At 43.9% G+C, this 23,331-nt stretch overlaps 1 protein-coding gene across 3 annotated transcripts; it reads right to left on the bottom strand.

Moving 5' to 3' along the window:
• lyrm1 (LYR motif containing 1) lies at nt 1–23,319 on the bottom strand. Of its 3 annotated transcripts, none has more exons than XM_028814157.2 (5): nt 23,190–23,312; nt 17,232–17,390; nt 13,333–13,393; nt 4,842–4,873; nt 1–322 (listed from the first exon to the last, which is right to left on the bottom strand). In XM_028814157.2, exons 2-5 carry the CDS (start codon nt 17,388–17,390, stop codon nt 206–208), a joined length of 369 nt encoding a protein of 122 aa, XP_028669990.2. In that variant the 5' UTR covers nt 23,190–23,312; the 3' UTR covers nt 1–205. The 3 variants fall into 3 exon arrangements, with proteins under 3 accessions (XP_028669990.2, XP_051789771.1, XP_051789772.1); XM_051933811.1 differs by lacking the exon at nt 23,190–23,312 and adding an exon at nt 21,311–21,410; XM_051933812.1 differs by lacking the exon at nt 4,842–4,873 and having other exon boundaries at nt 23,190–23,319.
• Nucleotides 23,320–23,331: the final 12 nt, after the last annotated feature.

Below are 23,331 nucleotides of genomic sequence, written 5' to 3'. Positions count from 1 at the left end.
TAACTGTTGGAAAAATTCTGTTTTTATCATTAAACAGTACCAAATCAAAAGATTTCACATTTAAAAGGAAACAACTCATGAAATTGAAATCCGTATGACACCTGAATTGGTGTGAAGTCCATAACCCACTGCCGCCTAAAGCATAAAGCCCGACTGAAAACAACTTTATGGCCGTTTCCACCTGCTGGAGACGCCCCTGTGACCTTCATCCCGATTCATGGTGAGAGTGCAGGTAGATGGGTTTTGCCTGCTTCCTCAGTTCCACCTGCCTGTGTAGTCGGCGTCCGCTCTGCGTGGCCAGGCCCATTGGAGGGAGGTGCGTCTAGAAAACAAGAGGACAAGGAGATGTCAACAAAAATCTTCTAAATCAATGGCTCCTGACCTTTAGGAGTGTCTGAATGATTTTAGGCACACAGATGGTTGGCGTTAACAGCATAAATCCATGCACCCCAACATGCTTTGTGACAACTTCTAGTGGAGGGTGAGTTAGCAGACATTTTTTTTATAAAGAAGATGGAAAAATTGTCAAGTGGAAGCCGCACCATATTGAAAGATTGGATGTTGTGTATGATTTTAGGCACTAGAAAGCACTGGGATTACACTCCCCGAGCAAATTATTAGGAGCACCTGCACTCCTGCTTATCCCTGTGTTTTGTCTTGGTAGAGTATTATTTTACTCTACTTTCCCCTTTTGTATTATTAATATGTAGCCTTTGTCAGAATGCCTCAAATCTCACAGACTTACCACTGCATATAAGGTATTGTACCATATAACTTCTCCCCACCTTCCCTTCTACATCTATAACCTCAGGCAATTAGGCGTAGTAAAAGACAAGCAGGAGTTAAGTTACAATTTGAACAATGTTTTATTGGTAATATTCATAAATAATAATATGCAAAGTACATTTGAATATTGGCAACCATACAACCTGATAAATGGTGATGTGTAGTTTCAGGCGGCACACAGACTTGTTAGCTACTTAAAACGTCTCTAGTTAAGTCATCATTGGTGGTCAGCTTTCTTCAGAACAGGCCACATGCCTGTCTCAATATGGCTGCCGAGCTGCGCTCTTCATTGTGTTGTCCTTTTCAGTTCATGGTGTGTGATGATCATTCAGCAGTTTGGTAAGAGAGAGAGAGTGAGGGAGATGAGCAAATTTATAGGTCTTCTGTCCAACCCCTAGAGCCAATAGGGCGTCGTGGTATTTAAAGACTTCTGATACAAGCCAGTTCCAAACAGCCATACTTCAGACCAGGGGTGTCTATGGCTACAGGTTTTCATTCTAACCCTTTTCCTAATCAGTGAGTAGTTTTCACTGCTAATTAACTCCTTTTCCCTTCATTTCAATAGCCCTGTTTTTAAGGATTCAGACCTCTGAATTGATTTGTTTCTTCATTAAATGGCAGCCAAACAGAAATGAGACGTGAAACGAGCCAACAGATGACCAGGTAAACTGGGATTTCAAACTCCAACCAATTTCACTCCAAACAGTCTCTTAATGAGAAGCTGATTCTTGCTGTTAATTAAGCCCGTTATTTAATTCCATGGCTTGTTGCTGCTCTCATTCTGCCACCGCAGACATTTCCAAATCTGTTTTTGCTGTCATATGGTGGCTTGTTTGATGTCTCATTATTGTTTGGGTACTAATTAAGGAAAAAGAGACAATTAAGGGGCCTGAGTCAAGTTAATCCATATTACTAACCGAGAATGGTAAACCAGATATGGACGCAGGTACATGCCCATGGACGCAGGAGACATAGTGCGCAGGCGCCACACAAAAACGAGGAATCAGCCCCCACCCGCCCCCCACCGAGTGAAACGGGAGAGACTACGAACGACACAGCCACACAAATAAGAGGAGTCAGCGCCCCGCCCCAGAGTGAAACGGGACAGACTACGGAGTCTACAAAGGTTCACAAATCAAACCCGAGATAGTACGGAAAACGGTAACGACACAGCCACACAAAAAAAGAGGATACAGCCCCCTGCCCCAGAGTAAAATGGGACAGACTACAGAGTCCACAAAAATCCACAACACACAGCATAATCAAACCCGAGATGGTACGGAAAGCACAGGCGCCTACAATGCGCTATACACCGCCAACAATGAAAGAGCTGAACTAACAGAAATAAGAAATAAAGCAACAAGCCCAGAAAATACGGAACCCTAAACGTCCACAGCACACAGCAGAGGCAAACCCGACATAGTACGGAAGGTGCAGGCGCCTACATCGTGCGTCAGAAGGCGCGGGAAAGTACGAAAGGCAAAGGCGCCCACACAGCATAGTGAAACCCGACATAGTACGGAAGGCCCAGGCGTCACCGCCATATTGTGAGTGGCACTACTGCAGAGTGAAGTTAGGAATAATGTGCTGCTTGGGATTGTACAAACCGATGAACGCTTTATACCAAATTCAAACACAATACAGCTCAACGATACAAACACGAGCCCACCTGGATAAGATCAATGAACGCAGGCGCCTACAACGCGCGTCTGAAACTGCGGAAGCAAAGCAGGCACGGGTTCAAAACGAACGAGCTCGACTGACGGATATACAAACACAAGCCCGCCTGGATAAACTCAATGAACGCAGGCGCCTACAACGCGCGTCTGAAATGCCGCGGGTAAAGCGGGCACGGCTCCAAAATGAACGAGCTCGACTAATGTATTTCAGGATACCCAACGCCGGGGGTAGGCGAGCGAAGCCCCCTTGTTAAAACTAAAACAAAAGAAGTCTGGACCAATGGGAGAATAGAACATCGTCACACCTGCCCCCAAAACCATATGTCGTAAAATTCAAAGGGTGGCTTGGGATTTGTAAGCATGAATGCTTCTCACTAATGTAACACTAATATTACATTGCTTTGCCTACAACATACAAAATATTTATCAACTTGTATGCAAAATCTCACATCACAACACCCTGCAATTATTATCTAAATCAGCCAATCATGTGGCAGCAGTGCAAATTGTAAAATCATGCAGATACAGGTCAGGAGCTTCAGTTTATGTTCTCATCAAACCCAATAACGTGATCCCAGTGATTTCAGACTTGGGCTGATTAGGCCGGTTTGAAGAGTTCTGTAACGAATTGCTGAGCTCCTGGGATTTTCACTTTGTTTATTCGCTCCATTCTGAGTAAACTCTACAAACATCAGTCACTGAAAGGCGGATACAACTGGTTGATGACAGAGTTCACAGGAGAATGGCCAGAGTTGTAAAGAAAGGCTACAGTAACTCAGGTAACCACTCATAATGTGTGTGATGAGCAGTAAACACATCAAACCTTGAGGCTCCAATCCTGTCAGCCAAAAACACAAAGCCGAGGCTGCATTGGGCACAGGCTCAGCAAAACTTGACAGTTTAAGACTGGAAAAACGTAGCCTGGTCTGTTGAGGCACACAGATGGCTGGCATCAACAGCATGAATCCCTGCACCCAACCTGCCTCGTGTGAGCAGTCTGGGCTGGTGGTGGGGAGAATGTTTTAATGGCACACTTTGGGCCCATTACTATCAATCAATCATCGTTTGAGTGCCAGGACCTATCAGAGTATCGTCACTGGCCATGTGCATCCCTTCATGGCCAAAACTGACATCATTATCTATGGCTACTTCTAGCATGATAAGCACCATGGCATAAGGCAAGAGTCATCTCAGACTGGGTTTATGCACAAGACAAGGAGGTCAGGGTTCTTCAGTGGCTTTTCTCATCACCGGAGCTGAATATAGAACTCTTTTGTGTTGTGGTGGAACAGGAGCCACACAGCACAAATGTGCAGCTGAGAAGTCTGCAGATGCTGCATGATGATGCAGTCATGTTAACGTAGACCTGAATGTTGAAGGAACTTTTCCAACATCTTGTGGAATCCATGCTACAAAGAATTGAGGCTGTTTGGAGAGTAAGTGGGGACTCCACCCAGTATAAGTAGAGTGGGCCCTGAATTTGCTCAAGGAGTGTGTATTAGTCTGTGTGTGTGTGTCCTTTATGTTACTTAGTTACTCTTAATGAGTCTTGTTAGATGCTCTGCGCCTTCCACACATCCCAATTTTAGTCGGTCCCCCTCGTTATAGTGACCCAATGTGGCCATTTTGTGAGGGTGCACTGTTTGTTTTCTGAGTGAATATTGTACGTTTGGTATTAAATAGCAGCTCATCCAACAATCCCCTAAGGAGTGGAGCTCGGGCCTTTTTATCTGACGGCTCAGGTTCTTTAGACAAACGGCGCCGGACACACAATATTGATTCTCATCTAACAAAACCCAACGTCTCACTAACATCGGCCACCAGCTTAGCTGAACTACCTGAATGGATGTTTGATATCTGCAGGCCTTGTGTCCTTTAAATTGATTAATCCAGTGGTCCCCCTGTGAATCTGCTACAAGCTTCAAAGAAAATGAGCTGACCGTTAATGCAGGCAAAGATTTCAATTATTCAGTAGAAGCTGACCTGAAGAAAAGATGAAAAGGACCGAGATGAGAATGGTTAAGGTGTGGGTGCCAAGTTTCAATAAAGGAGATGAGAGGCTGGACTGGAGCTGAATTGACAAGAGTGCTGCCGATGAGGAGGCGGTGGGTGGCTAAGGCTCACTGGAACAGGATGAGGATGTGGCCGGCCAGCCACCCTGAAAAAAACTTAGCTGGATGTGCCAGTGGATGATACAAGAGAAGAGGATACTGCTATTAAGATAACAGAAAATAAAAGGAAGGGAATTCCAAGAACAACAGGCAAGTCTCCATACGAAGTGACTTCTTGTACTTTAGGCCGATTCTTGCTGCTCTACAACTTTTCAACAAACGCTGTCAAAAAAATTAAATCCTATTTGACATTTCCATGACTTACCGGCCTCGGGTAGGGAATCTTGTAGTGAAGCCCTGTGGAAGAAGAAAGAGAAACACTCTCACTTATCATCCTTGGACTGACAACTTTGCTAAGTTTTTCTACACATCAAGAATAATCTCCAGAAAAGGAGTGCAAACCATCCACACATTACTGAATCTCCATAAACCAGTTCATGGTTTATTCACGCAAGGAACCACAGATACACAGAATAAATTACAAAGTAGTGCGGTGGAGGACAGGACTTTAGGGATCTGCGAATCTCGACTTTACTTAGGACAATCTCAATGAACAGGATGGGCGAGCTTGTTGAGATGTTCTAACAACTCAATCAACAGGATGGGCGAGCTTGTTGAGATGTTCTAACAACTCAATGAACAGAATGGGCGAGCTTGTTGAGATGTTCTAACAACTGAACGAGCGAAATGGGAACAAGTAAGGAGTACATCTTGTGGGTCAATTTGGGTTTCTCTATCAAATAAAATGAAGTTCTTAATTTGAATACATTCTTGTTCATCATGGTGCCCTAGAGTGGAGACATGTTAGTTAAATTCTTACTCTTACCAGCATGCACTTGTCAAAATACGACAATTACTACTACTACTAACATGGAAAACAGGTGCTAAAATGAGGAGTTGTGTTTTTTAACAAAGGTTGTTCATTTGTGTATGTAGATTACGAGATCTTTGGGCCGGGTTAATACATCACACGACGCGACTCATGCTCCAGTGGACGCTCCTGCTACGCAAGCTTTTTACTGTTTACACTTGCACGTGTACTTTACATAAATCTGGAAGAATCCACCAGGTGACAGTGCAAGATATTACCATGGTGAGAAAAGGTTCGGCTTCGCTGTGTTATGAATTGCCTGGAACATCCATTAAATTCCGATGACACCTTGCCGCAAGATCTCTGAAAAGGATGTTTAATGATTAAATCCATCAATCCAGGGATGTACCCATTCCAGCAAGCATTGGGCACAAGGCAGAAACAATCCCTAGACGGGACATCAGCTCATCGTAAAGGTGAATTCAAGCACACTCACACACTGGTGTCATTTTAGTGTCACCAAATCTGCCTATCTTTGGAAGGAAACCGGAGCACTCTGTGGAAACCCAGCAGGAAAACATGTAAACTCCAGGCAGGGAATACCAGTGATGTGACTCCCTGTGAGACAGGAGCGCTACCGCTCCGCCATCATGTCACCCCCATGCGTGTAATTATTAACAGTTGTTCATTATTTAAACAAAATTAATGATTTATCTGTAGAATGTATCATATTTTGATGCATTTCATCATGAAAGTGATATCAAGCATAAATCTAAGGATTCTAAATGTGCGGAGAGTTGGAATGTCATACATTTAATGTGTTAAGTGTGGTTATCTATTGCTGCTTGCCGCTGCTGTCAGGTGAGGAGGAAGTCCCAGAAGCTTATTGCGATTAAAAACTGGGATGACATTTATGACGGTCTGCTTTAATGATAAAGTAAACTACGAGGTTAAAGTGGACATTTCAAGATTAAAGCTGAAATTTCCACTTTAATCACAAAATACACCTTTTCACCATGTCCTTAAGTTTTTTTTTTCTCTGTGGCCGTACATTATGTTGCTGTTGTGAAGAAAAAAAGAAAAAAGATGGCACAAAAGATGGTATGTAAGACTTTTAAAATGTATCGTGTCATTACGATGGGGAATATGCAACACTTAAATATAAAAGCACCACGAATGCATCTGTATGTCGGCATTTTGCTTCACCACATCGAACCATTCATCAAACATCGAAGTGCACATCCCGTAGGATCCACATAGCGACTTTCTGTTGCATGTAGATAGTAAACAGAGACTCTGACGTCACATTCCAAATTTTATCACACTGCGTGCCCGACTTTTTGCTGGTACTGCAACTCGCACATGCATCGTGTTAATTTCTGAGGACCTGCTCAGAGGATGCGTCAAATGAACGCTGGAAACGTGTGGTAGTCATGACGCGTACGCGTTCTAAGCGTGAAGTACAACCGAGCCCTTATTGTCACATACACTGCAAGAGCAAGGGAAAGTCAGTGATGTATAAATAAATACAATAAATAAGTAAGAATAGCAGAAGATAAATGAATTAATAAGTAACTTATAGTAAATAAGAGAAAAAAGTAACATACAATTACATATAAACCAGCAGGTGGGTACAGCACACAGTGCCAGGCAGGTGAGATCGGGTTAACAAGAATTCCGTGACCTTATGGACAGGGGGAAGAATTGACCCTCAAGAGAATGGTGCACGCAGTGAGGCTCCAGTGACACTTTTCCCCGAAGGCAAAACACTGAATAAGCCGAATGGCTGTCATCAGAGACGATGGATTCAGCTCTCCTCCGACGTCTAGGTAAGCAGATGGTATGAAACTGTGGAAGGTCAGCCCCAATGACTTTAGAATATGCTGTCTCCTCCAAAGGAATGTCCATTCAATACTGGCAAGTCACGTTACCAAAGTACACCATGATGCATCTGATCAGGAAACTTTCAGTAGTACAGTGGTACAGGTTCATTAGTGTTTTGGTTCCCACCCCTAAACCTCTTGGGAAATAATAGCCTTTTGATCACTGGGCATCCTTTGTAAAGAGTAGGGTGTATCGCGATGTCCATGCTAAATTGCCTTCCATGGACTAGTCATTCTGGCCCCATAATCATTACCTGTCTCTAATTGTCTCTCTCTCTCACCCCTTCACCACCTAACAGCACATGTGTGGCGAGCATACTAGTGCAAAAAATGGCTGATGTCCCATCACCCAGGTGCTTGAAGTGGCTCCCCTGTCACTAAAGTGCTTTAAGTAGTGAGAAAAGGTGCTATATTAATGTAAAAAAACAATTGGTCTTGTTATTATTCTTTCTGAAGTCAACAATGACCTCCTTTGTTTTGTCAACATTCAGTCAGTTCTTTTACCTCCCTCCTATAAGGAGCCTCATTATTGTCACTGATGATGCCAATCACAATGGTGTCATCTGTGAACTTGATGATGCTGTTGCCCTCATGCTTTGACACAGTCATAGGTGAATGGACTGTATAGAAGTGGGCTTAGGCAGTAGTCTTGCGGAACACCAACGTTGGTGAACAGTGTAGAGGAGTTATTTTTGCCATTTATTCATAAAAAGGTTAATGCACTGATGCTTAAATGGTGCTCAATCAACTAAATGCAACTAGAATTCATCCATCCATCCATTTTCCAACCTGCTGAATCCGAACACAGGGTCACGGGGGTCTGCTGGAGCCAATCCCAGCCAACACAGGGCATAAGGCAGGAACCAATCCCAGGCAGGGTGCCAACCCACTGCAGGCAACTAGAATATATATATTTTTTTTAAAAAAGTTTATTGCAAAACATAAGGACAAAGTCAGACTCCGAAGGCTACATAAGACTGGAGGCATACAGACCAATTGCTTTGTTTGCTTCTCAGATCCTAAAGACGTGTGTGCAGGTCAGCAAGTATGGGTGTGTGACTGAGAGTGCCCTGCAATGAACTGGCATCTTTGGTTGGGTCCTGCCTTATGCCTGATGCTGCCACAGCAGGCTTTAACCCTCACAACCCCATATTGGAACAAGAGGGTTTAAAAAATGCATAGAACAAAGAGAAAGGAAATGTGAGATAAATTGTAGTTTGCTTACCAAACGTTTTTAGAACAATTTCGAGGAGAACAGGCCAATTGCCAGTCGTATTCACCCAATCCCTCCAAAATGACATCTTTCCCCAAAGTCTTCTGTCTATCACACTAGTTACTTATTCCACGTGTCTATGATTTCTGTTTTGTTTCCAACTTCCTAGACTTTATTTGAAATCTACCTCTGACCAGTTTCCGTCTGTGTCCCAGTGTTTGTGTTGAAGAATTTATTAAGAATCTACTGCTCTAATTCCATTTATAACGTTAAACAGTTCATCATGTCACCTCTTAATGTTGATTTCCATCCATCCATTTTCCAACCCGCTGAATCCGAACACAGGGTCACGGGGGTCTGCTGGAGCCAATCCCAGCCAACACAGGGCACAAGGCAGGAACCAATCCTGGGCAGGGCGCCAACCCACCACAGTAATGTTGATTTTCTTGAATTAAAAGATTCAAATCCTTCAATCTTCTCTCATAGCTCAAAACATTCAGTCCTGGAATCAGCCTAGTCGCTCTTCTCTGGACTTCCTCTAGCACTGCTATGTCTTTTTTTGTAAAATGGAGACCAAAACTGCACACAGTACTCCAGGTGAGGCCTCACCAGTAATTACATAGCTTAAGTATAACATCTCCTGACTTGTACTCCACTCATGAGTGGTGCTACATATTCTATTAGTCTTCTTGTGCTTCTGTCCACTGTCTTGGTGCAATAATAATAATAATAATAATAATAATGTGGGCAGCACGGTGGCGCAGTTGTAGCACTACTGCCTCGCAGTTAGGAGACCTGGGTTCGCTTCCTGGGTCCTCCCTGCGTGGAGTTTGCATGTTCTCCCCGTGTCTGCGTGGGTTTCCTCTGGGTGCTCCGGTTTCCTCCCACAGTCCAAAGACATGCAGGTTAGGTGGATTGGCGATTCTAAATTGGCCCTAGTGTGTGGGTATGTTTGTGTGTGTCCTGCGGTGGGTTGGCACCCTCCCCAGGATTGTTTCCTGCCTTGTGCCCTGTGTTGGCTGGGATTGGCACCTGCAGACCCCCGTGACCCTGTGTTCGGATTCAGCGGGTTGGAAAATGGATGGACGGATAATAATAATTTGTTACATTTATATGGCACTTTTCTCAGTACTCAAAGTGCTACCACACAGGAAGGACCTGGGATGTGAACTCATGATCTCCTTACTGCGAGGCAGCAGCACTACCACTGTGCCACCTGTGGTGAAGGTAGTGACGAGTCCACAACGACTCCCAGATCCGCTCATAAGGGGCACCTTCAAGTTTCAGACCTCCCATTGTGTATTCAAATCTAAAAATTTTACTTCCTACATGCAATTCATTCTTATAGTGAAACAGATTTTAAAAAAAGGAATAAAACAGTGCAACTTCCACAATTCAGTTATTTTGATCTCTTTTGAGTAAAGCCTGAGGATTTCTTATTAAGTGACCTTTGCAGTGTGCTTGGATTCTTGAGTCATTTACCAGACAGTCTGGTTATGTGATTCGGTTCCTCTCTTATGACTGCTGCTGCTGGCACAGGACCTCCCAACATCTTCACAAAAATACAAAGGTCAGAAAATGGAGAACTGAATGACTTTAATTTAAAAGACTCCAAATTCACATTTACTAACAACACTGCCAACCTCGGCCTGATCACCAGTGCCTAGGCCTCTTGGGGTAGGGAAAGAATAATAACCCCCCAAATTATCACTGCAGAGTCGTCATTAATTGTCAGCTTCAGGGAGTGGATGTGGGGGGACTTGGGGAGGCGCACACATCCATTGTTGTCAATGATGCTGCTTGTGATATAGCTTGGCCCAGCCACCCAAGTACAGTGGAATCTTGGGTCACGAATGTCTCGGACCATGTACAAATCGGGTTACGACCAAAAAGTTTGCCAAATTTTTGCATCAGTTCACGACCACACGCTCGGGTGACGAACAAGCTAATTTCCCTTCAGGTTTGTACACGCCGATGATTTCCGCATGTGTTCAGTCTCTCCCTGTACATTGTTCTCGGTCAGACGTGTGTACATCCGCTGTGAACTCTTTGGGCTCTATTTCGTGTGCTTTTGCATTAATTTTGCAATTAACCATGGCCTCTAAGCAAGTGAAGAGGGGTAGTGTTGGTGAGAAGAAAGGTTCGAAAAAAATTGAAATTGAATTAAAGAAAGAAATGATTGAAAAGTATGAGCGTGGCGTTCGTGTTACTGATCTTGCTGCCGAGTACATAAAGTCAAAATCTACGATTTCGACTATTCTAAAGCAGAAAGAGGCCATTAAAGCAGCTGATGTTGCAAAAGGAGTTACAGTGTTAACCAAGCAGAGGCCTCAAGTGCTGGAAGAGGTGGAAAAACCGTTGCTAGTGTGGTTGAACGAAAAGAAACTTGCAGCGGATAGTGTTTTAATATCGTTCATTGCATCAACCTCATTGATAAAGCCAGGGAAGACGTCACATACCGGACCTTGAACTCGGCCTGGAAGAAACTTTGGCCCAAATGCGTTCCTGAACAGTATTTAGAAAGATTTGAGCCTCCTGTTGTGGATGAGATTGTGTCCATGGGCAAGAGCATGGGTTTTGAAGTGGACATCGAGGAGCTGGTCCTGGATCACAAGGAGGAGCCGACAACGGAGGAACTCGCTGAACTCCAGCAGGAGCAGCATAAGTTGCTCACCGAGGAGCAGTCCTCAGGGGAAGAAGAGGAAAGGGCGGTTATAAAAAATGATGCAATAAAAGCCATCATGGAAAAACGGAACGAGTGCCAGGATATTTTCGAGAAGAACCACCCTGACAAAGCAGTTGCGAACAGAGTGATAAACATGATTAATGACCATGTCGTCTCGTATTTCCGAAAAGTTTTAATGCGTAGGAAAAGGCAAGTCACATTAGACCGCTATTTGGCGAAGTCTGATCCACCAGCTAAACAGCTAAAAACACCAGAAATCCAAGAAATCACAAGAGAGAAAACACCTGAAGGAGAACATCCCTCCATCGCGCAGAGGGACTCTCCCTCAAAACTGTAACCTCCTCTCCACCCAGCTTCCACCTCACGTCCTTCATGACAGAACTCAACTTATGCAAGGTTAGTTTTCTTGGTTGTTTATGGTTAGTTTTTTTATAAATTAAGCATTTTTCAAATTTTAATTTTTTTCCCTGTGCTTAAAACTCATTAAAAAAAAAAAAAAAAAAGTGTTTACAGCGATCGGTTCGTAAGGCTATAGCGTGAACTTGCAATGTTAGTTTTCTCTGTTCAAGGTTTTCTCAGTGTTATTCAGTGTTTTTACATTTAGTTTACTATTACACTGTGCATTCTATGGTATAATTAACTATTTTTGTGCTTAAAAATCTTTAAAAAAAAATATATATTTACATACAGTTTGTACGGTCCGGAACGGATTAATTGTATTTACATACAATCTTATGGGGGAAATTAGTTCGGGTCACGACCAAATCAGGATGCGACCAGAGTTTTGGAACGAATTACGGTCGTGACCTGAGGTTCCACTGTATAGTAATTCCCAGGGTACATCACCACTTCTACTCTTTCAGGTGATTAAGTAAAAAACAAAAAGGGGCATTCTCACCAAAGTACCAAATGACTTCCACAGACTACTCCCTTGAATTATCAGAGTCTGACGCAGCAACTGCTCACATTCCAATCACTGAAATTTGAAATGGTGGTGAAAATCTTACATCAGGTGTTACACCATCTCAACAACATAAGACCCCACTCACCCTGCACTTGAACTGTTCTTCCATTTTGCCTTCAGGTAAATCGCAGTGGACAATCAAGGATCTGGATGTCACAAGACTCATGATGGGGCTCTCTGGAGTGTGCGTTTATATTAGAGGTTGAATGTTTCCTGTTAATATTACAGGCGGGCTGTCGTTTTCACTTGATTGGATCGTTTCTCTTTTGGTACTTTGGCTTTGCTCTCACATCCCCAAAAACACGTAGTTCAGGTTAGCTGGCAACTCCAACTCCGCCCCATGTGAGTGTGGAAGTATGGGTGTGGGGGGCAGCAGGACGTGCACTGCTCTAGCGTCTGGTCCACACTTGGCTCCCAGGATGGGCAGCAGCCCCGCAACTGTGAAACCGGCGCAAGTAAGGCCAACAATATTAGGATTGTCCTTTAATGTATGTATGTATGTATCGTGGCGGATGGCTGGGGTGCATAGCCAGTCGGGATGCCTGGAGGATGGAAGGACCGGAAGAGGAGCAGTACCTCCCCTGGAACACGAGAAGGCAGCTGCCCTGGTGGGTGTTGGGGCCATGGGAACAGAGCTAGGAAGCTCAACCTTGAGGGGACCCGTAGCCACCGCCAGGGGGGGCACCTGGATGGTTCACAAGTAATGGTATGCAGCACTTCCACCATACCAGGAAGTGTTGCCAGACCAGGAAGAGGGTACACACGGAGTGCTTCTGGGTACCCATGCAGCACTTCCACCACACCAGGAAGTGCTGCAGGAAGGTCATCAAGGAGCACCTGAAGCACATCCGGGTGCATTATAAAAGGGGCCGCCTCACTCCATTCAGGGAGCCGGAGTTGGGAGGCAGAGGACAGAGCTTGCAAGTGGAGGAGTGAGGACAGCAGAGAAGAAGGAAAGAAAAGACTATGAGCAATAGTGCTGGTGGGTTGTGCACTGTGTGAGAGGTGCAAAGGACTGTGTAGTGAAAAAACAAAATAAAAAGCATGTGTTTGGAATTCTGTGTGCCCTGGTGTCTGTCTGTAGTCAGGCTGATCTTCCAGAGTATGCATGCAATTAATAAAATTAACCAGAAAGTGAAGTCACATTCGAAAAATTACCAACACAAATAACGATGAGAAAGATGCAGGAAACCGCTTACCAATTTCTATCCTAGCATTGCATTCTTCAATACAATTCTTGATCAACTGTGGATCTGTAATCTAAAAGAGAAACAATGAGTAGGATTGGTATTTTATACATTTAAAGTTTTCACTCACATATATAATATTCTTGAAGAAGCTCAATCCAATTCACTGTCATCTATTCCCAAAGTAGGCATCTCAAACTAAATGCTGATATTTTAAGTTCATTTTGCAATTTTGGCATAATATACATTTACCAGTAACGGCGCACTGCACGTTACACTTAACTTGAGCATTCATAGTATTCATCCTCTTTCTCTGTACGTTTAGCATTTGTTTGATCAGAGGTTGATGTGCTTGCTGCTTCCTGAGCAGCTCTTCTTTACTTCACCCTAGCGGCCCGCTGCTTCTCTTCTTTCGTCGGCATCTTTTCGTGTTAAAACTGATTAAGTCAGTGTTTGTGTTGCAATTACTTAGTACGTTTTCTTTAATCTGGCACTTAAGTCTTCAATCTGCCTCAAGAATGATTAGCGAAGGTGGTAGGGAATGAGAACGGCGCCTGTATGCATCTGCCACACGGCCGCCCTGTTGCGCGCTGCCGAGAGTTGATTCCACAATAAAATAAAATAAAAAGAGTAATAAAATCATCACCCCGAAAGCGGATAGTAGACGTCACGTAGTATATGTGTACCAAATTTTAAGTCAATATGTGAAATGGTTTGCGAGCTACAGGTGATTTAAAATCCTGGACAGACAAACGAACAGCCACGGTAGCGTATTATAGAAGAAGATTACTGGACTGATTGATTGTATCATTTGTCCTGTTGAGATCTTTGTTTTATGTTTCTACTGCTTACACACCTAAATTCCCCCTTAGGATAATTAAGTTTACCTAATCTAACATTATGTGTTTCATTGATAGGCAATTATATGCAGCATATTGAAGAGTAAGGAGCTTCAACGAACTGATAATATTAGCCCCTGGTTAGGAAGGAAGCAAGGAAGAAATTAATAAAATACTGTGGCAGACAGCCGGGTCCCATGCCCGGCAGGGACGCCCCTTCTGCATCTGTTCTGGGGAAGCAACCATGGGCAGCTCAATACCTCTCCTGGGACGCTTGGTGGCAGCCTCCCTGGCGGACGGTGATCCCCCAGCCTGTCGCATGGCTCCATGGGAGATGGAGTCCTCCACAGCCTGGTTGGAGGTGTGGATGGCCGCTTGGGGGAGCTGCATGGAGTCAACAGCCTGGCTAGACGAATCTTCAGCCCCACCCGGAAGTGCAATTAGGACCAGGTGGTCAAGCACCTGGACCGCTTCCAGGTGGGCTATAAAAAGGGCCAGCCACCACCACTCGAGGACCCAGAGTTGGGAGGAAGGAGACAAAACTTGAGGAAAAGTGGTGGTTAAAGGGAGAAACTGTTGGTGCTGTGGTAATTGTGCTTGTGGACTGTGTATTGCCTGTGGGTCATGGGGAAGACGTGCGCCCACGGGTGAAGAAAAATAAAGTCTTTGTGCATTTTATACGTGCCTCCGTGTCTATCTGTGTCGGGTCGGGCGCCTATATAGCACCTTGTTACAATACATAAATGAATACATACCATATACCGATAAGTACTCAGCTAGCTTTATAGTACTTCAGGTACTTCTGATTAACCAACGCCACTATAGCAGAGGCCCATTCTCTTTGGAAACTTACTGGGCAAAGCCACATAATACATCAAGACTGTTTATAAAATTAAGGCTGGGTCAATCATATTTATAATCCTGTTTTGTTCTAATCATTCATTCATTTTTATCATCAGTTACTTTTTTAAGTGGGCACAAGCCAATTTCATGATCTGCCTAAAACCTCCATGCAGATTTACAGTGGTGGAAATAAGTATTTGATCCCGTGCTGAATTTGCACGTTTGCTCACTTACGAAGAAATGAACAGTCTCTAATTTTTATGGTAGTTTCATTTTAATGGAGACAGACAGAATATCAACCAAAAAATCTAGAAAAACACATTACATAAAAGTTCTAAATTGATTTGCAGATCATATTATGTCATTCAACATAATACAACAGAACATTCTCCAACCCTGGTCAGTGGCCGGTACATTTTTCTGGGCTGGTAACATCACTTCAAGAGAGGCCCACCGAAATAACAAGCTAATCAAAAAGGGCAGGCTCAGTTATGGGACGCAGTCTGGGCCCCGCTGAAGTTCGTAGTGGAGAAGAGAATGAAGATAAAACCGAGTGTCACTGTGAACAATGCTGCACATCCTCTCTGTGACACATCAACACTGAGGACTTTCGGCCAATGAATTATTCAGCAGAAGTGTGTCAAGAAACACAACGGGGGTCCTTTACACCAACAGTAGTACGCCTATATAGTGCCTCACTGTGATGGACCATTAATCAGAAGTTTTACTTTCTTGTTAGTTTTCTTCCTTTTTAGTCAATTTGTTTAAATAATTTGGCCATGAAACAAAGTTTGTGCCGAGTAGCATCAGTAGGGTACCTGTATCAGCTGTTAAAGAACAGCAACAGCAAATGGTGACAGACTTTCAGTATCCACCACAGTGCAGAGTTTTTATTAAAAGGTATTGATACCCAGAGAATAAGCAAAACAAAAACACACACACAGCAGGTAATACACATAGGTCTGGTGCCAACAATGGCTTATAACAAACTGGCACCAACAGAGCACAAGAGCCCATGTTCCCTCTAAGCTGCGTGGGCCTGCACCTTTTTCTGGTGTGCCATGAAACACTTCTGAACTGCCATGCATCTGTGGCCGTTATCCCCCACCCCCCTAACCCCAAATCCCCCAAAGGAACTCAGAAAGTGATGCAAAACTATTATCGTGCATTCACCCTTTGGCAATGCTCCTGTAACTCCACCAGGGACCCCTGACCACCCACCCTTTATCATTTGTGCGTTGGTGGTTCATGGCACCTGAAATTCACGGCTTGGATTTGAAGAAATCTGTGATGAACACTAAGGACCAGCTTGTGTTAATTCACATCCGCTCATCATCCAGCCACCCTGGTGTGCTACGCCACTGCACCACCCTAGAGGTATGAAGTCCCAATCGTGTCGAAGCAATAAGAGGATCGTCGATGAAGTCCTGATCACGTTGAAACCAATAAAGGTTGGTTGGGCCACTGTGGAGTTCTGATTTCATTAAAGCAACAGGAAGGGAAGTTTCCAGTGAAATTCTGATTGAAATTTTGACTTTAAATCACAAAATATTTTTTCTTCCATGTGGCCCCAATACACTTCCATCATTATTTGCCAATTTGCTAGTAATTTATTTTATGCTATGTGTTTACTGGGTGGCACGGTGGGGCAGTGGTAGCGCTGCTGCCTCGCAGTAAGGAGACCTGGGTTCGCTTCCCGGGTCCTCCCTGCGTGGAGTTTGCATGTTCTCCCCGTGTCTGCGTGGGTTTTCTCCGGGTACTCCGGTTTCCTCCCACAGTCCAAAGACATGCAGGTTAGGTGGATTGGCGATTCTAAATTGGCCCTAGTGTGTGCTTGGTGTGTGGGTGTGTTTGTGTGTGTGTGTGTGTCCTGCAGTGGGTTGGCACCCTGCCCAGGATTGGTTCCTGCCCTGTGTTGGCTGGGATTGGCTCCAGCAGACCCCCGTGACCGTGTGTTCGGATTCAGCGGGTTGGAAAATGGATGGATGGATGGATGTGTTTACTCGTTTTCGGCCTACTCTATGAACTGCCCACAAAATCATGGCGCTTTATAAGGATACATTCAGGCGATGGTTATTTAGCTGGGCGTTTAAAATTATCATTCCAGTTCATAAGCAGATCTTTAATATTCTACAGATTTTCCGCTTCTCCATGCTATCCATTCCATAAGAACAACAAAATGACTTGTAGAATTACGGAATATATTGAGGCTGAGCCAGTCATACTTACATTTCTGTTTTGTTTAAATAAATTCCTGGCTTCCTGGCAGATGTACTTCTTCTCCACATCAGAGTCCTTGTCTAAGCCAGACTGCGACTGCCAACGCCGGGCTATACGGAGGACTTTCCGGTAAAGACCAAGAACTTCTTGACGTGTTGCTCCAGACATCTTAAAAGACGACAAAAATCAGCAAACTAGAATGCAGACAGCCCAAGAGGAGTGCGCCTCTCTGTTCAGGTGCCAGTCAAGCCAACAGTTCAGTGTACTACTGACTGACCTGGAGCAGGGCACTAAACCTTTTTAACCTCCTCATGTCAAAACGCAAGTGTAACACATTCAGATTACCCAAGTTATTAACGTCTAATGGCATGGAATTACAGAAGCAGAATTCTCATATATTTAGAGAGACTCGAGCAACGATATGGATGCTTGTAAATGGCATGATTGAGGACTTTAAAAATCTGCATTTGAGACACGAAAGTAAAAATGTTATTGTAATATGCACATGCGATGATAAATGTCAAACATTATATAACCCAGAAAAATAGGAGACCATCGCATTCCAAGTGACATTCAAAACACGTGACACACTTTACAGGATGGTTTGTTTTCTGTTCCTTTTTGTCCAAAATATGTCTTCTTATGCACAAGGGTTGGTTGAAACGTCTGGCGCAGAATGACAGGTAGTGTCCTAGAACGACTCCTCAGAGCAGAGGACCTTTTATTTTGCAAAGTGCCTTTCTTCACACTCTTGTGAATGTCATTCACACATTCATTAAAAGCTGTTAGGGTATCCACCTCAGCAACTTCACTTGGTTATTTGCTCCACAATATTTGGTTTGGTCGCAACTTTCCTTAGTTTCCACCAAAGTCTTTATATGTACAGGGTGAGTCAATATTATGTTAACATTTGAATGGCGGAAACAATTAATTCATAAAACACATTTCATATGTGCAAGCCTGTTCACCCTCATGTTCAACACACAAAAACCAACGAGCAACAGTACTGCTTAAAGCTCGGATACACATTTCGCAGGGAATAGAGGACACCACAGTCCGTATTCTGTCCTGCAGGTCATTGATATCACAAACTTTCCTGCTATACAGTACACACGCGCTCCTTCACCATAAGGCAGAGTGGTGGCTCTGAGGCTAGGGATCTGCACTGGCAATCGGAAGGTTGCCGGTTCGAATCCCGTAAATGCCAATAGGGACTCTGCTCAGTTGGGCCCTTGAGCAAGGGCCCTTAACCTGCAATTGCTGAGCGCTTTGAGTAGTGAGAAAAGCGATATATAATTGCAAAAAGAATTACTATTATTATAACCAGAAATCACAGGGTGTCAAATCAGGGGAGTGTGGAGGCCATGGCAATGGTCCACCATGACCTGTCCATCGACCTGGAAAGGTGTTGTCGAGATAAAAAAATAAAAAATAAAATTATATATATATATATATATATATATACACACAGTGGAACCTCGGTTCACGAACGTCTCGGAACACGTACAAATCGGCTTACGACCAAAAAGTTCGCCAAACTTTTGCATCTGTTCACGACCACACACTCAGTATACGAACAAGCCAGTTTCCCTTTCGGTTCGTACGTGTTCAGTCTCTCCCTGTGCATTACCTGTGCAGCAAGAGAGCGCCACACACACACGAGAGAGAGAGAGACAAACACACAGAGGCGCGTGAGAGAGAGAGAGAGAGAGAGAGAGAGAGAGAGAGAGAGAGAGAGACACACAGAGGCGAGTGAGAGGGAGACACACACACACAGGCGAGCGAGAGAGAGAGAGACACACAGAGGCGAGCGAGAGAGAGGGCTGGACGCATTTGTGAATTTCCCCTTGGGATTAATAAAGTATCTATCTATCTAAGGTAGGAAGGCAGTTAAAGAATGCACTGGGCTTGTTTTTGTTTTCACTTCTGTTTATAGCGATCGGTTCGTAGCGTGCATTGTTGCAAATTTACTTTTCTTGGTGGTTTATTAAATTACGGATTTTTTTCAAATGTTCATTTTTTTCCCTGTGCTTAAAACTCTTTGAAAAAAAAAAAAAAAAGTGTTTTTCGCCAGCGGTTGGTAGCGCTATAGCGTGAACTATTGCAGTGTTAGTTTTCTATGTTGTTCAAGGTTTTCTCAGTGTTATTCAATGTTTTTACAGTTTACTATTACGCTGTGCATTCTATGGTTTAATTAACTATATTTGTGCTTAAAAACTATAAAAAAAATGTATATTTACATACAGTTTGTATGGTCTGGAACGGATTAATTATATTTACATACAATCCTATGAGGGAAATTGCTTCGGTTCACGACCAAATCAGGTTGCAACCAGAGTTTTGGAACGAATTATGGCCAGGAACCGAGGTTCCACTGTATGTGTATGTCGTCAGAAAAAAAATTGAAATGCAGAGTCGGTGGTTTTGTTTTGCAGACGTGCTCACCCCTCATTGTCAAATCAGCGGCTAAGCGAGTTTCTCTCTCCCCGGAGGTTTCGTTTTGCCGATGTGCTCGCCCCACTTGTGTATTAGCGGCGAAGCAAGTTTGTCTTTCATCGGCGGTTTCACTTTGGCAACAGAGTCGCTTTCTTTCAGCTTCATCCTGTAGCCTCGCACTTCTTTCTTCTTCCAAGTCGTTAACTTGGGACCTCCTTGCCAGCTCTTTGAGCTTCTTGCTATAGCCTTGCACTTCTGGGCCGGACAGACAGACACTTCCACGCATAGACATTTATATTATACTGTATATAAAAAAATCCAACGTCTATCTGCATTTTACGTGAGAACTACTTAATGGATTTAGATTGGGTTTTTCTTTCTATAATTTGCTTGAACATTCAGGTTGATTTTGCGACTTCTCTCATCGCACCAAGTATCATAGTTTGCTTGCGGCACCGATTTATTCATGCGAGTCCAAGAGAGGGGCTGCGGGCCGAATGCCATCCTCACTCACCCGACAGCCTCCATTTGAGTCGGTCTACCTCTCACCACGTTCTGGAGCGTACCTTGCCTCTGCTTAGCTAGCAATACCCATTTGTTTATTAATTTTAATATATATTATGGCAGGGAGCCACAGCCATTACCTCACTGGGATGCCAATGGAATGGAAGGTCAGGGGTAGAGAGGGTTGCTGAGGCCATACCTCACCTGGGACACTAGAGGGCAACCCTCTTGGGCGACTGGGGCACCGAGGATTCCCGCATGGCACGCTGGGAGCTGGAGTTTGGTGTAGCCCTGTTGGATTTTGTGGGGGCCGCCAGGGGGAGCTGCAGAGCCTTATCATGGACTTCCAACACACCTGGGAGTGATTCTAGGTAATCCAGATGAACCACCTGGAGCAACCCCAGGTGCTGAATAAAAGGAGCCGCCTCACTCCACGCTGGGAGGAGGATGATGATGATGACGATGGGGATGGGAATGGGATTGAGCATTCATGCTTGTGCTTCTGTATTGTGCTCTGTAGTGGGGAGCGAGGAAAATGCAATACCCCACGAAAAATAAACGTGTGATGCTTTGGTCTTGTGCCTCTGTGCCGGTCTGTGTCAGAGTTTTGAGAGCTGTAAGTGTCCTGGTATTCCACTATATTAATTATTTATTTATTTTGTGCATGTACTATATATTGGTTCTATGCTTTATGTTAAGTTAAGAGTCAAATAGGTTTGGATTACTCTGGAAACTTTGATTTCCATCTCCTACATTGTCAGGTTTCTCTCCATTAAAAGAAAATGTCTGGCTCACTTACTGTATCAAACAGATGACTCCAACCCAAAGCTAACTCTACCTTCAGTATGCACCTTCTTCATCATCATCATCACCATCTTTTCCCACTGCTGTGTAATTTGGTGCTATTTACTGAAGACCTTGTGCTTAGTGCCTTCTCAGAAACAGCCACGCAGTCACTATCAAGACAGCCATAGTTCCCCATTAATAGTCTCCAATATCACTGAATCATTGATCAGATCAAGGAAAATACGCAATGCACTGCAAATTCTGGAGGTTGTCGGCGAAAGAAAGCTGACATCAACAGAGAAAATAAAGCAAGCTGGTCACAAAAAACATACCAGTAAATAAAATGAGAAAGGATTATTCACTTCATCTGGCTGACCTGTGTCCCCGAATGTCACTCAGGCATCTTATGTACAAGGGTTGGTTGAAAAGTTCTGGGACTGTACCTGTCACCCTGTGCCCGACGACTCCTCAGAGCGGAGGACTTTTTTTTTTTTTTTGCAAAGTGCCTTTCTTCACACTCTTGCAGACCTGAATGTCACTCAGGCATTCATTAAAAGCTGTTAGGGTATCCTATTATTTGCTTTACATGTCAACATTTGCTTCAGGGCATTTGGTTTGGTTGCAACTTCCCTTAGTTTCCACCAAGGTCATTAAATACGCACTTCACCACCATCAAGAAATACACAATTACGGCATCCATTTAAGCAAAGGACACGAATAGGTCAGCCTGTATCCACCGAGGGGACTCTCAAGATACCCAGCAGTTCATGACACAGCCATCGCCATCACTATCAGAAGTCAAATTAATACCATTCAATTTCTTCAATAAAGAAGGCCAACATGACAAGCGTATGAGTTAGAAATCAAGATGTTTGCGAGTTTATTGTAAGCTTCACTAACATCAGATATCACAGAAGTTGTGTGTGTTGTGACATCATATCAGTTATGCTTCAGCACACTTACTTTTATTCTTCCAAGAATCAATTTTTCTGCTATCTTCTGGACGTAGGTTTTCGGAGGTTTTAACCATGGAGAATTCAGTTGCAGCAGTTCATTCCTTCAGTGAAATGCTCATCAAATGTTTGATGCTTATTACATGGCGAACGAACTAACAAATGGTGCTCACAATCATTCCTGAATTTACAGAACTTGAACCATATTGCAAACACCGTCAGTGGAAGATCCCACTAATCAGGATGGAGGAACATCACAATAACATCATTATCCTCTGCCATTGGGTGTGCTGGACCAGATATAACGTGCACCCCAGAAGTCAAAAACCAGACTTATATGGCGACTCTTCTCTTAGCTCAGTCAAGGTAGACTCATCCAAGAGAAGTTCATGACAAGCATGAAGAAATGCAGCAAACCAAGCTAATGTTTTACCAATGCAAAGAGACGAAACTTGGGCACCTCAGTACACTAGACAGTCTCACTTACATTGGCACTCAGAAAATTAGGAACATTTTGACGAGAACAAGCCATTGGCTTAAATGTCCTCCACCCTACACCCTACACATCAAGTAAGTAAACAGCCATACCGATAGTAGCAGATAACTAAAGTACTGAGAATATTGCATTTTTTGTTCTTTTATTTCGCCTTATACAATTTCTTATATTTGGAATTTGTTAGTTTTTGCATACCCAATGGGGTCAGAGCGCAGGGTAAGCCATTGCACAGCACCCCTGGTTCAGGGCCTTCCTTGCTCAAGGGCCCAACAGATTGCGATCTCGTTTGGCAGTAACGAGGATTCGAACCGGTAACCTTCCGAATACCAGCGCAGATCCTTAGCCTCAGAGCCACCGCATTCGCCATCAGCTTTACTTAAATGGCCATGTCGTCCCTCATTCTTTTCCCAGTTGTCAAAGCAAACACCCAGAAGAAACACGGCGAAAATGTCTTCTAAGATCAACTTGATGAAATGCAATACAGTCGTCGCTTCTTGGCTTGAACCGCGTGGAAATGGCAAAACTGTCAGTGAAAGGGGTTTCTGCACTTGGATGGCGAACGCCACAAATATATGACAGTCATACCCCCTCCTGGTCCTCCGCTGCCTAAAGTGAAACAGTTTGGAGAATTCGAATCGCCGGCCATTCATTGAATGACAATCGTGATCGCCTACATGTGGTACAATAGAAATATTATGCCATAAGATTGCGTAAAACTAAAATAAATTACATAACCAAACAAGACAATAAATGCTAAAAAGTGGACAAACAGAAGGTCGCAGTGCCACGTACCTCTACATTGCGCGATGCTGTGCTCCCATTTCGGACATCGGAGATGATGTTGTGAAGCGTTTGGGCACGCAAGATTATCTGGCGCCTCCTTGTGACGTCACATCGCGTCGCTACGCACCGATGCAAGCGTTTCGCGCAGACA

This window comes from Erpetoichthys calabaricus, chromosome 11 (genome assembly GCF_900747795.2).
Source record: "Erpetoichthys calabaricus chromosome 11, fErpCal1.3, whole genome shotgun sequence".
In the NCBI taxonomy this organism is placed as follows: Eukaryota; Metazoa; Chordata; class Cladistia; order Polypteriformes; family Polypteridae; genus Erpetoichthys; species Erpetoichthys calabaricus.
The sequence above is the reverse complement of the archived record's forward strand: the minus strand, read 5'-3'. Positions and strand labels throughout refer to the sequence as shown.